We start from the raw sequence: 12,543 nt of genomic DNA, 5'->3' as shown, positions 1-12,543 counted from the left end.
CACGTCAAAAAATCACCGTACCTCAAACTCTACCTCATAATAATTTAAAACTCACATAACTCACTCATAATCTATACCATCAATTTCTTCATCACATTGTGGTTAAAATGACCTAAAAATGTATGTTTCTTGGTCTGTTTCTGAGTTCGAATTTTTTTTCTTTCTAAATCTGGAGATTATACGTGAACTCAGTTCACGTACGTTGTATTGCTATGTGAACTAAATTCAAAATTTACGCAATCTTAATTCACGTACACGTACGTGATTTAAGATTGTGTAATCAATGGAATTTGAAAATTCAACATCTCAGTATTTACGTGATCTTAATTCACGTACGTATACGTGAATTAAGATTGCGAAATCATTGAAGATTGAAAATTAAACCATTTACGTGAACTCAATTTCACGTACGTATACGTGAACTGAGTTCACGTATATTTATTAAAATTCGGTTTACCTAAACATACGTGAACTCACTTCACGTAAACTTACGTAAAATTGAGTTCACGTAAATGTTAGCAAAATTCTGAATATGATAATGATGAAGATTAATGATGATTGATGATGATTAATGATTATTGATGATGATTAATGATTATTGATGATGATTTATGAAGATGGTTAATATTGAAGAAAATGAAGAAGATGAAGAAGTTGTTGAACGAAGATGAAGATGATGAAGAGGAAGAAGGGAAGGATAATTTAGAAATTATAAATTTTTTAACATTTTAGGGGTGTGGGGTAATAAATTAGGGGGTGTTAGTAGCAAAATTGTTAGTCGGCTATATGGGTGTATAAACATTTATTAATGATATTAGATTATACACAAGCATTTTTTGTCCAAAATATATATAAAATTGTTAAGAGAAACAGCAAGAAGTGCACGTGAAGCTTTTGTCTACAAACTTCGAGGACCTCAGTGTCATTGCAAACCACCCATTGTTTCACTGTCAGTAGTAGCTTATGCCAAAATCCTTGATTAAAAAAAAAAGCATAGAACAACAGAGAGAGGGGAAGGAAGAGAGCCAAATAATGGGTTTAGCAACTAGAAGAGAGTAGAAGAAGAATCATTGAGAAACAAACACACACAAAACTTTGCAAATGAAGATTCAAGGATGCGAAGTTGAAGCCATTGGCATCAACTACAAAATCCACACAAACAAAGCAGAACACCCTTTTAAAATCTTCAGCAAATCACCTCAACAATTAGATACCAAAGAAACAGAAGAAGAAGAAGAAGAGGAAGCAAGAGGTGAAAAAAGTTGCAGTGGAGTTAGACATGTGTTAAAGAATGTGAGTTGTCAAGCAAAACCATGGGAAATTCTAGCAATTGTTGGACCAAGTGGAGCTGGAAAATCAACACTGCTTGAGATCTTAGCAGGTAAGCACAGTCCACAAAAAGGGTCAGTGTTGTTGAACCAAAAGCCAGTGGACAAAGCTCAGTTCAGAAAGCTATCAGGTTATGTTGCTCAAAAGGACACTTTGTTTCCTTTACTTACAGTTGAAGAAACCATGATGTTCAGTGCAAGGCTAAGGCTAAAGCTACCTCAACAACAACTATGTTCAAGGGTCAAGTTACTGGTTCATGAACTTGGACTGGACCATGTTTCCGGGACTCGAATCGGCGACGATAGAGTCCGAGGTATATCCGGTGGTGAAAGGCGAAGAGTTTCTATTGGTGTTGAAGTTATACATGATCCTAAAGTGTTGATTCTTGATGAACCAACTTCAGGGCTTGATAGTACCTCAGCTTTGCAAATAATTGATATGCTTAAGGTTATGGCTGAAACTAGAGGAAGAACTATAATACTTAGTATACATCAACCTGGTTTCAGAATAGTGAAGCTGTTCAATTCATTGTTGTTGTTAGCTAATGGTTCTGTTTTACACCATGGAACTTCAGATTTACTTAGTTTAAATCTGAGATTAATGGGTCTAGAGCTTCCACTTCATGTTAATTTAGTTGAATTTGCTATTGATTCCATTGATACCATTCAACAACAACAGCAATGTCAGGTGGAAGTGCAACAGAAGAAAGGTGGTGATGAACAACAACAACAATATCAACAACAAGGTGAGAGTAAAAGTGGTAAGTTCACTTTGCAACAGCTATTTCAACAATCTAAAGTAATTGATGAAGATATCATCAATAGTAATGGGATGGATTTCGATTTCTCTTGTGATTTTGCTAATTCTAGATTGAGAGAAACTATGATTCTAACTCATAGATTCTCCAAGAACATATTCCGTACAAAAGAGCTGTTTGCATGTAGGACAATTCAGATGCTGATTTCAGGACTAGTTTTGGGGTCAATCTTTTGTAACCTCAAAGATGATCTAAAAGGAACACAAGAAAGGGTTGGTCTATTTGCTTTTATATTAACTTTTCTGTTATCAAGCAGCATAGAAGCTCTACCAATTTTTCTACAAGAGAGGGAGATTCTCATGAAGGAAACATCATGTGGAAGCTACCGTGTTTCGTCTTATGTTATAGCTAATGGATTAGTTTACTTGCCATTTCTTCTAATCCTAGCCATTTTGTTCACAGTGCCATTATACTGGCTTGTTGGTCTTAACAGAAACTTCACTGCTTTTCTCCATTTTCTGTTGCTGATATGGCTTGTTCTTTATACAGCAAATTCAGTTGTGGTGTGTTTCAGTGCTCTTGTGCCTAATTTCATTGTTGGGAATTCAGTGATTGCTGGTGTTATAGGTTCTTTTTTCTTGTTCTCTGGTTACTTCATATCAAACCATGAAATTCCTAGTTATTGGATTTTCATGCATTATATATCACTTTTTAAGTATCCCTTTGAAGGGTTTCTGATCAATGAGTTCTCCAACTCGGGGAAGTGCTTGGAGTACATGTTTGGTGTGTGTGTGATGAAGGGTGAGGATGTGCTTAAAGAAGAAGGGTATGGTGGAGAGAGTAGTAGATGGAAGAATGTTGGTGTCACTGTTTGCTTCATCATCGTTTACAGATTCATTTCTTATGTTATTCTTAGATACAGATGCTCACAGAGGGGTCACCAGTGATGTTTGTGAATTGTTACTCTCTCCCTCTCTCTCTCTCTCTGGGGTTCACATGTCTTGGATTTTACTTGTGACAGCAACCAAAGAAGATAATATCAACCCAAAGAAAGTGTAAAAAATTACAGAGTCGGCCGGTGTCAACAAATTGTACTAACATTATATTATGTTGGATTTTTTGTTTTTATATGATTAATTAATTCACACCATTGTCTTTTTCTTGTTAATCAAGATTCCTTTCAGTTCATCCTCCAATTTTTCTTTTCATTTTAGGCTTGTTGATCAATGCCACAACTCACCAGATTTGTTCTAAAAAAAGAACAATGAAAATGGGATTTATCATTATACGGTAGACGGTAAGAGAAACTTTCTCGCTCTATCCAACTGCTCTGTTGTTGCACTTGCCCCATACTGCAAGGATTTCGATTTGAGCCTATTTGCCTACATTTAACTTGCTATTTAAATGTAATATATTTTATAGAATATAGGAATTATTTTTTGTTATGTTTGTAAGGGGAGAATTATCCACTACGAATAAATGTGCATTTTCAGATGACTCTAACAATTAGAATAAGTATTTTTATTTTAAAGGGTAACTATATTACTACTTTTTAGAAGCTACTTAGATAACTTCCCAAAATAATCATAAATATTTTTTAAAAATCTGATTTTTTTTATTTTTTTTTAAGTTTAGGTGGACTACTTATCACTTAAACCACAGAAATTTAGATGGACAATATATCACAGATTTCTATCTTCTCCCATATTTTATTATGAAACAAGATTTATCATATATTCAAAATGACTAAAGCGTATCAATAACTTCAGCATAAACAAAGCACATAATTCTAATGTAAGATTAGTTTATAATATTCACTTTCCTTGTCAGTAGTTTCTTCATCAACAACTTCAGGCACACAGTGAGCTGGCTTAGCCGGCCGGCATTTGAAACTGAGATGCTGGTGAAGCTACTAGGAGTTTCAATGCAAACGCACAATATTAGGGGTTTTATGATTACCTAAGCAAACATATTGTATGTTTGCTTAGAATATCTAAGATTGAATAACTTTTTTTTCTTTTGCATGAGGGTCATGCACAATGGCACACATCCCGCTGGCTCCCATATTTTCTGCTCAGTCTCATATTACATATTCCACATACCAAGTTCAGTGGAAATAACTGAAATTCAATGGAAGGCCATTTTCCTCCTTCATTGCTTGGAATTCTCATCGCAAAAAACAAACAAAAAAGTCCATATTTGATGTTCAGAGCTCAGTTTTAATGCAAATCATGATATATGACTTTACAAATGTCAGCTTGACATATTTTGATAAACCTAAATCATAAAAAACACTAAATGAAGATTAAGAACCGTAAGATTTACCAACAAGACTTGTGTCTAGCTGAAGGGGCTAGTCCTTCCAAACGTGGCAAACTATGATTCAAATCTTCGCCGAAAGAGACGTCTACATTTAGTATTCAACAACTCCACAAACAAAATTGTTGGGTAGAAGGAGAGACGTGGGATTACACAAAAGGCAGGGAGAGAAACAGGCATCAAATGAGCAATTTCATTTGCATAGTTGACAAGTGAATGAATTACTGTATATGCTTTCTGTGTTATACAATATATAGTACAAGGCAAATAGTGAAAATATCACGCAACTGGTTTGAATTAAGGGCTAAGACTCAGGATCACTGTCACGCAAAAGGGCTCCTCTTACTTTGGTCCTGCCAAGTAAAAAAGGAGAATGAGTATACTATCATAATAGCGCAAGAACTCTTGCCTTCAGGAATCCGGATATGTATTACCAGAGTTAAGATTTGTAAGATAGTAAGAACACTTGCCTGCGATATGCTGGCACCACGCGATTCTTAACTTTCGCAGTACCTGTATCCCGAGCTGTTTGCTTATCTACAAGACAACATGAACATGAAGAAAAAAATAGTCACTAACCCTTGAAAATATAAGCTCAACTGATGAAGCAAAATGTTTAACATATACAAGAGCATCCTGAACAAGGAACAACTCTAAAATATAAGTACATGCTCCAATATATTTTTCATATTCCAGTATATTCAAAATGGTGTTAGAACTAGAAGTAGCATTTCTTCTCTTTCCTCTTCAGGTTATTATTTTCTTCACACATGAAAAATAGACCTAACGCAGTCGCCATTTTCCTAGATGGAGAAATAGTTGCAGATAACAACTTCTGAACTACTTCATCCATGGAAAACCAAATCTTCAGAATGACAGAATACATAACACACCTGGAGAGTTTTGCACTCCATTATTAGAAACGCCTGCTTTCTCCGAGTCGCTAATTTTTTGAAACTTTTGCCTTCGTTCCAGTTGTATGGTTTCATTTCTTTCCTAAAAGGTAGAAAAAGAAAGCTCACAATTAGCAAACAGCATTGTGTGTTGAGGGGAAATCCCAGACACCTAAGAATAACAAATCTATCTAATTATACTCAAATTTTGAGAGTAACTTAAAAAAGTAAACTAGCCTAAGTTTTCCAAAGAATTGGAAATCATTCTGTCATAATTGCTTTTCGAGCAAATAAAAACCCACAATTGGATATTGTACCTTCTCAGCTGCCATCAGGTTTGTCAATTGGACAGAGCGTTGTTGCACTGAGGACACAATAAAAAAATGTAACAGTTAATTCTGGCACAGGCCACATAGATCCAATTGAAGTTATATATTAGTTGCCCAAATCATTAGAAGGTGCATCTAAATTAATGTATGAATTACACTATTTCATAGCTATAGAAACAACCAATCAGAAATCACCAATCAATATATTATCATTTATGCACATACTTAGAAACAACCAATCAGAAATCACCAATCAATATATTATCATTTATGCACATACTTAGAAACAACCAATCAGAAATCACCAATCAATATATTATCATTTATGCACATACTTAGAAACAACCAATCAGAAATCACCAATCAATATATTATCATTTATGCACATACTTAGAAACAACCAATCAGAAATCACCAATCAATATATTATCATTTATGCACATACTTAGAAACAACCAATCAGAAATCACCAATCAATATATTATCATTTATGCACATACTTAGAAACAACCAATCAGAAATCACCAATCAATATATTATCATTTATGCACATACTTAGAAACAACCAATCAGAAATCACCAATCAATATATTATCATTTATGCACATACTTAGAAACAACCAATCAGAAATCACCAATCAATATATTATCATTTATGCACATACTTAGAAACAACCAATCAGAAATCAAGACCTTTCGTAAGATTCAAAAGATTGATACAATCAGTATAAGGAGGATGAACTAACCATCTACAAGAGAACATTTAATACTTTTGAATGCCTTAAATAGGCTCAAGGATAAATTTGACACAGCTTCACTTGCACTGGAGTCCACAAGTTTGGTGAGAGGAACTGTGATTAGAGGCATTCCCTTTGATTTTTGAGCAACTAATTTAGCAGAACTAATACCTGAAATAGGTAACAAAAAACATACAGATGGCAGTGAACAATGAGTATGCTTCCCTAAAATGATTCCTCAAAACAAAGACAATGGCATTTTTTATAACATGCATCAGAGAACTTCTAAATTGCAACATATAAAAGAGGTCCACATAAGATATTTATACCTAGATTATAAAAGGATGACATCATAATATCTCTTACCCAACAATAAAAATGTCATCAAAACTATCTCCACAAGAGTCACAAAGATGCAACTGTCATAGGCAAGTCAACAAGTACAATCATCTCCATGCATTCAACAAGAGGTTATAGACCAAATTTTAATTAGTTCAAACTTTATAAAAGAAATTTAATTCATTTACACTTATAAGGCAGAGTATTTTGACTTTAAATTTTCTTGGGGAAGAACTGAATAAGCAAAGATTAGAAGTGATAAGAATACTGCTTACCTTCAGAGTTTGAACTTGCCTCTAGAACCAGCTTCAGATCTTCTGACTTGAGGGAAGTTACAAAATAATCAGCAAACTCTGACCAAGAACCCCCTATTCCAATAATATCCCTCTGCACATTAGGTCAAAAGATGACAATGACTATAAACAAAAATCGAGACCTATCACAAAATTTAAGCAAATTTACATGACAGTGCAACTTTACAAGGAAAAAGATATATTGAAGTTCAGGATCATAAACATCATGACTCATGACATGAATGTTTCAGTTTTTCCAATAATTCATCGAATCAAAAATTTCCAACAAAAAGCAACTTTTCAGTTTAACTTTAACCCCTTAATCAAATAATATAAAGATTTCAAATAAAGGTACATGACCATGATCTGGACCGCGATATAACGGTTTTTATGTTGACTAAATCACACGGCAACCGCAATTGAGACTGCATTGGCCACATTTGACTGCAATATCAAGGATCGTGACCCCAACATTTACTGCCTCTGTAACATCAACACTTCTGATCGAAGACATGTCCCAGTGTCCGACAACGTTGGACACTTTGATTACATTGAATTAATTCATTTACGCAAATTATAACTGGCATGCCGGTGTCAATTTTGTGATTGGTATATGTGTCAGTATTTGTGTTTCATAGGTTACCCTACCAACAGCTATATAATTAAAACCCTCAATAATATCATAAGGGGACAACATTTTGGCAATTGCAAAAACTTTTTATCCATATACGCACCGTTGTTGTTTAACTTGTTTTGAATAAACACCAGGATTCAAGTTTATTTATATAATAAAAATCAAAATATAATAGAAAGGAGAGTGTAAACGAATATACTCACAATGTCCTCAAGCAATGAAAGTGAAAGATGAGCTTCCCAAGTATCAGAGTGGAAATCAGTGACATGAATGACAAGGTGAGAAGAATCAGGAGCATAAGCATGGAACAGAAAAGAACGCAATTGACAAGAACTATGAGGTGCACATTCTACTTTAGGTTCACCAAAAATTGGATCAAAATCTTGAAACGCCATTGCTAGTTAAATTAATGCAATACTTCATTAATTAGCTACTAAACAGCTTCCACTGTAGAAAAACAAGAAAATTTGAGTCATCTTCACACACATGAAATATTGGTTTCCGTAACATATCAATAGAAAAAGAAAAATCTAGGGTTTTACCCTTATAACAAAATAATTTATATAAATGTCAAAATTTTAGGATTCGTCTTTTGTGTAGTTAAGGTGTATATAGAAAGAAAATAAGTTTAAACAGAAAGAGGCTCTTTTAAGTTCAGTTTGAGAACGAAGAGAGAAGAGACGACCCATTGTCAAAATTACAAAACATAGTGAGTAGATTATTAGCATTATACTCCTTTAAATTTGCAAAATATCAATTTACTCTCTTTAACTTTCTCTTTTTACTTTAAGAGTAACAAAATTATATTTAAGATTTATAAAATTCTATAATCAAAAATATAAAAATCAATTGTGGTAAAATTGACACTTTAAGACATTATACAATTAATATAAAATATTGTACATTGTAGGATAGATTCAATACTTCTTGTTGAAGCTTAAAATAAAGATTCTGATTTTAAACGTTAGTTTTGTTGCTTTTTGATATGTCAAAATTTTCTATTAATATGTGAATTAATATATTTTTTTAATGTTGTGAAAATAAAATAATAATAATATATAAAATTATATTCGTCTAAAAATTCAAATCAATATTTAAATCATCAAAATAGTCTCAAAAAAATATAACTTATTAAAATCATTGAAAGATACAATTTACTGTTACAATATTTTTTGTTTATGACGTTAAGGGAGGTATCCGTTATTTGGGAGTCGATTCCTAGAGGATAAATACTGTCTCTCATTTCCACTACCAATTGAACTATCTTCTTCAATTTTTCATTCTCTTAATTTGAGACATATCCAATAAAATAAGAAATTAATTGAATTACATCATAAAATATCCAAACAATAGAATGAAATATGTGTCTCATTCTATTTCATTCAATTCCATTACTTTTAAATTATCTAAACATACTCTTAAATAATTAATTAAGGGTGTCAATGTTCATTTTTAATATATTTGTTATTTATAAAGAGCTCAAGGGAGATCAATATAATTTCTCCTAATAATAATACGGATTGGTGATCATACAAGTGTCTAAGTTAACCAATTCAGATATACAAAAATCATGAAAGTTGAAAAAGTTAAAGTTTGCATTTCGTAAAATGCATGTCAAAAGGTATGAATTCGTCAAGGACTTCCAATTTTCCAAACTATTTTCAATTTCGGGATGTTAGGTGGGCATCACTGACCAAGGCCATATATGAAGATACCTCTCAGATTAAATAAAGTCATAAGCCTAAGGAGTTTGGAGGTAAATTTGATTCCGAAATAGGATAATCCTAACTAAACCATATTAAGAAAGTGTCCAATGTATGTGGACAGACAATTCTGGTACTCAACTCTTTTTGTTTTTACAGAACAATTATGGTACTCAAATCGGGGTCACTAGTAAACAGGAACATTTTATAGACCATTTCTTTACTCGTTGAAACCAATAATCACACATATACATTGATACAAATCATTACAAAATTATCTAAAATTGTTCAATATAGGCCGTCTTATCTCTCGGGGGCAACGCATATACTAGTATTTGCTCAAGCCTCACCAATTAATGTCCTTTGACTCCTTACTAGTTGGTTCAAAACAAATCAAAGTTCACCTAAATGGTTGAACTGATATGGAGTAAAACGATATGATCTCTCTAATCCTATTCACTAGTGAGATAGTAAATCCGTGAAATACATTTGATACAAGAATACTCGGTCACTCTCTCTTCCAAAACCACAAAAAATAGACAGATTTTGATCCCAAAAACACAATTAGAAAGAGGGAGGTGGTTGAATAAACTGTGACAGAAACTATAGCTGAGCAACTAGGAGTTCATTCCAAGTATCTGGAATTCCAGGCAGGCACCAATGCAAACAGTCACTAGAGTTAAGAGTTCCTCTAATAGTGTAACGGGACATGTGAGCCTCGTCCCTCAATTGCGAAAGAGGTGTTATATCCAGTATCTTAATCTTTGTACCCTTTAGTGCACCCTCAATAACAGGATCACTAGATCCTTCCTGTGAGACTTCACTACCATTTGATAATGGGATAGTGTTATCACAGCTCCCACCAGTATTCCAATCCCCATTGAAGAAATGCCTAGGTGATAAAGTCCTGAAGAAAGCTTTGAGCCGGGGATGCGAAACAAGTTGCAAATCAAGCCATTTTGATACACTATAAATTGTTAAGTTTTTAGCATTTGCGATTTCTTCTAGCTTTTTGTCTTCATTTTGCTTTCCATCAACATGCATTACCCACCTGTTTGCATTGAGCTTCCCACGGTTCCAGTGGTGTCCTGTATTGAGAACCAAAACATCAAAGCGATGGAGAAACTGTCTCATGAAAGCGGGTGGGCGATCTAAATGCATGGCAACGTTGGTCTGTTTGTCTTTGATGTTTAGGGGCACAAGATCACATAAGCTAGCTGACCAATAATATAAGATGGTGGTATTAGTTTTGGGAAATCTGTAAGCCCAGCCATCGGGACGTATAGCTCCACGGTGTTTTACAAGACCATACTCCCATCCCACGTTTTCAACTTCTGGACTCTCTTCTCCCCCAGTGGCCATACACATCAGAGATTGAAATTGTTGCCGGCCCAATGAATCACCTATGAATGCAATTGTTTTGTCCTTCATCCTGCATTCCAAGTTAGCATTAAACACTGTTCACAAACTATCATTTAAAGAAATATACGTGTAGATCTGGTTTTTATTTTTATTAATTAAAAGAAAAAAAAGAAGAAAATGAAGATGAAAAGATTAGAAATGGTTTAACTTTAACAAAATACAAATGCACCAATTATCAAATTCCAGGTTTAGCAATTAGAATAATATATATGTACAAAAATCAATTTAAAAATTAAAACAATGCAACAATATTTATTTATGTCAACAACAACTAAGAACTGTGGAACAAATTTTTTTGGATGAATTGTTTGAGTCGGGAAAGGACTCAGCATGAATATATTCTTCTTATTTACAAGAAATAAAGGTTCCAAAGCAGGTTGGAACTGTATTATTCCCAAAAATCAACAACATCAAAACAGAAAACTTCACAGCACAGTACCAGGAAATTTTTTTAATAAATATAGCAGCCAGATAATAATCCTGCTGAGATGTGTTACTAACAACCAGATCAAAGAAAAAGAAATAACTATACCTACTTTGTCAAGAACTTAGACCGGTCAAACTCTTGCATATCACAATTTTTTGGTTGCCAGCGGTATCCCTCAAATGAGAAATCTGGTCGTTGTGTCATTCTACATGACCACATTGATGATAACCACTGCTTACAGCTGAAACCTGAATATAGTGGTCTCCTGCTCTCTGCAACCCACTTACCCTTGGCATAGTCACAAACTGCAAAGCAAACATTAAACCTGCTCTGTAAACTTCATTGAAGAATGAAGAAGCAAGATTTAAGCAAATGCAAGCAGTGAAAAACATATAATATGCAGAGTACTTGCTCATTTTCTGGTGCATTGGAGCACTGTGGCCATTTTCCACGCACAGGGTCACTTGTTAGAGTCTAGACACTAGATTGCACTGATAGACATGCTGTTACTAAGTCTAGACTCTCGGCAGTAGTTTATAATTGTATTATAATACACCTCTAAATTTCTTCAGAGTTTAATTTTGAAAGCAAACTTCGAAGTTCTAGGCTGATGTTGCATGAATTCGTAGAGGTCAACTATGTAGTTGTAAAGACATGCACAAGATAGTTACTATTGTACCTCTTCGTTCTCACATAGTTTGAACAAGGGAAAGAAGAGAAACAAATTGTTCCAGTAAGACAGCTTGTGATTCACGAGGAAACAAATAATTCAAAACAGTAAACTCAGAGAGAATACATAGTCCCAAGATGTCAGAATGATTGAAGAAAAACTGTCATGTTTCGGCACGAGCAACAGCCAGTGAACCCGGTTTGGAGGATTATACTAGGGTCTAGGAGAAACAAGCAGTAGAGAGCTTGAGGTTGGTTATCAGTTTGTTACAGAGGCTGTTAGGAGGTTAGAGAGTTAAGGGTTTGTTTAAGGGCATGGATTGTTATATCTGCGTGCAGGTCACTGAGAAAAATCAGCTGTATGGGGCAACCCCTGTAAGATGTTTTACCACCTTATTCCATTCAATCACATAACGACAAAGACTCTTTTGTTATTTTTTATTATTATTTCTTCATTGGTTCCCAACAATAATATATGCAACTGAATGATATTTAAGCAAGTATTAATCGTGAAATGGGTAAAGAAAATGCTATTCAGCCAGAAATAGTTTGACAAAATCCGAACTGGAATCAATCGGCATGCTTATTGACTCCAAGATGGATGAGTATGCCAACAAACAAGCAGTTGCAGAAAAATGAAGCTAATAGAAATGCATTTATACTTATGTAGTAGCAGAAAAAGTTAATTGTTA

The 12,543-nt window shown here is 34.0% G+C and overlaps 3 protein-coding genes across 4 annotated transcripts in view; 1 reads left to right on the top strand and 2 right to left on the bottom strand.

The window, feature by feature from the left end:
* Nucleotides 1–960: 960 nt before the first annotated feature.
* LOC101515257 (ABC transporter G family member 5-like) lies at nt 961–3,254 on the top strand. The gene has a single exon (XM_004503871.4). It carries the CDS (start codon nt 1,102–1,104, stop codon nt 3,031–3,033), a length of 1,932 nt encoding a protein of 643 aa, XP_004503928.1. The 5' UTR covers nt 961–1,101; the 3' UTR covers nt 3,034–3,254.
* A 1,326-nt stretch (nt 3,255–4,580) lies between these two features.
* LOC101514702 (uncharacterized) lies at nt 4,581–8,329 on the bottom strand. Of its 2 annotated transcripts, XM_004503870.4 has the most exons (8): nt 8,173–8,329; nt 7,834–8,077; nt 6,979–7,090; nt 6,374–6,535; nt 5,616–5,662; nt 5,299–5,401; nt 4,876–4,942; nt 4,581–4,758 (listed from the first exon to the last, which is right to left on the bottom strand). In XM_004503870.4, the coding sequence occupies exons 2-8, from the start codon at nt 8,023–8,025 to the stop codon at nt 4,710–4,712; spliced, it is 732 nt and encodes a 243-aa protein (XP_004503927.1). In that variant the 5' UTR covers nt 8,026–8,077; nt 8,173–8,329; the 3' UTR covers nt 4,581–4,709. The 2 variants fall into 2 exon arrangements, with proteins under 2 accessions (XP_004503927.1, XP_004503926.1); XM_004503869.4 differs by lacking the exon at nt 8,173–8,329 and having other exon boundaries at nt 7,834–8,166.
* A 1,195-nt stretch (nt 8,330–9,524) lies between these two features.
* Nucleotides 9,525–12,543, bottom strand: part of LOC101513944 (protein trichome birefringence-like 14) — a 6,945-nt gene continuing 3,926 nt past the window's right edge. Inside the window, exons 4-5 of the mRNA XM_004503868.4 lie at nt 11,292–11,487; nt 9,525–10,765 (exon numbers count right to left, since the gene is read on the bottom strand). Of these exons, the coding sequence (XP_004503925.1) occupies nt 9,937–10,765; nt 11,292–11,487 (1,025 nt within the window). The 3' untranslated portion in view covers nt 9,525–9,936. The remainder of the gene's footprint in view (nt 10,766–11,291; nt 11,488–12,543) is intronic.

This window comes from Cicer arietinum, chromosome 6 (genome assembly GCF_000331145.2).
Source record: "Cicer arietinum cultivar CDC Frontier isolate Library 1 chromosome 6, Cicar.CDCFrontier_v2.0, whole genome shotgun sequence".
NCBI lineage: Eukaryota > Viridiplantae > Streptophyta > Magnoliopsida > Fabales > Fabaceae > Cicer > Cicer arietinum.
The sequence above is the reverse complement of the archived record's forward strand: the minus strand, read 5'-3'. Positions and strand labels throughout refer to the sequence as shown.

What these genes read in the sequence shown, in the direction of transcription:
- LOC101515257 (XM_004503871.4), top strand. Translation starts at nt 1,102, where the DNA reads ATGAAGATTCAAGGATGCGAAGTTGAAGCCATTGGCATCAACTACAAA.
- LOC101514702 (XM_004503870.4), bottom strand. Translation starts at nt 8,025, where the DNA reads ATGGCGTTTCAAGATTTTGATCCAATTTTTGGTGAACCTAAAGTAGAA. An exon ending in TTTCATTGCTTGAGGACATT is followed by an intron (nt 7,091 to 7,833) that starts GTGAGTATATTC and finishes CCTAATGTGCAG; the next exon opens with AGGGATATTATTGGAATAGG. An exon ending in ACCTGATGGCAGCTGAGAAG is followed by an intron (nt 5,402 to 5,615) that starts GTACAATATCCA and finishes TCTACCTTTTAG; the next exon opens with GAAAGAAATGAAACCATACA.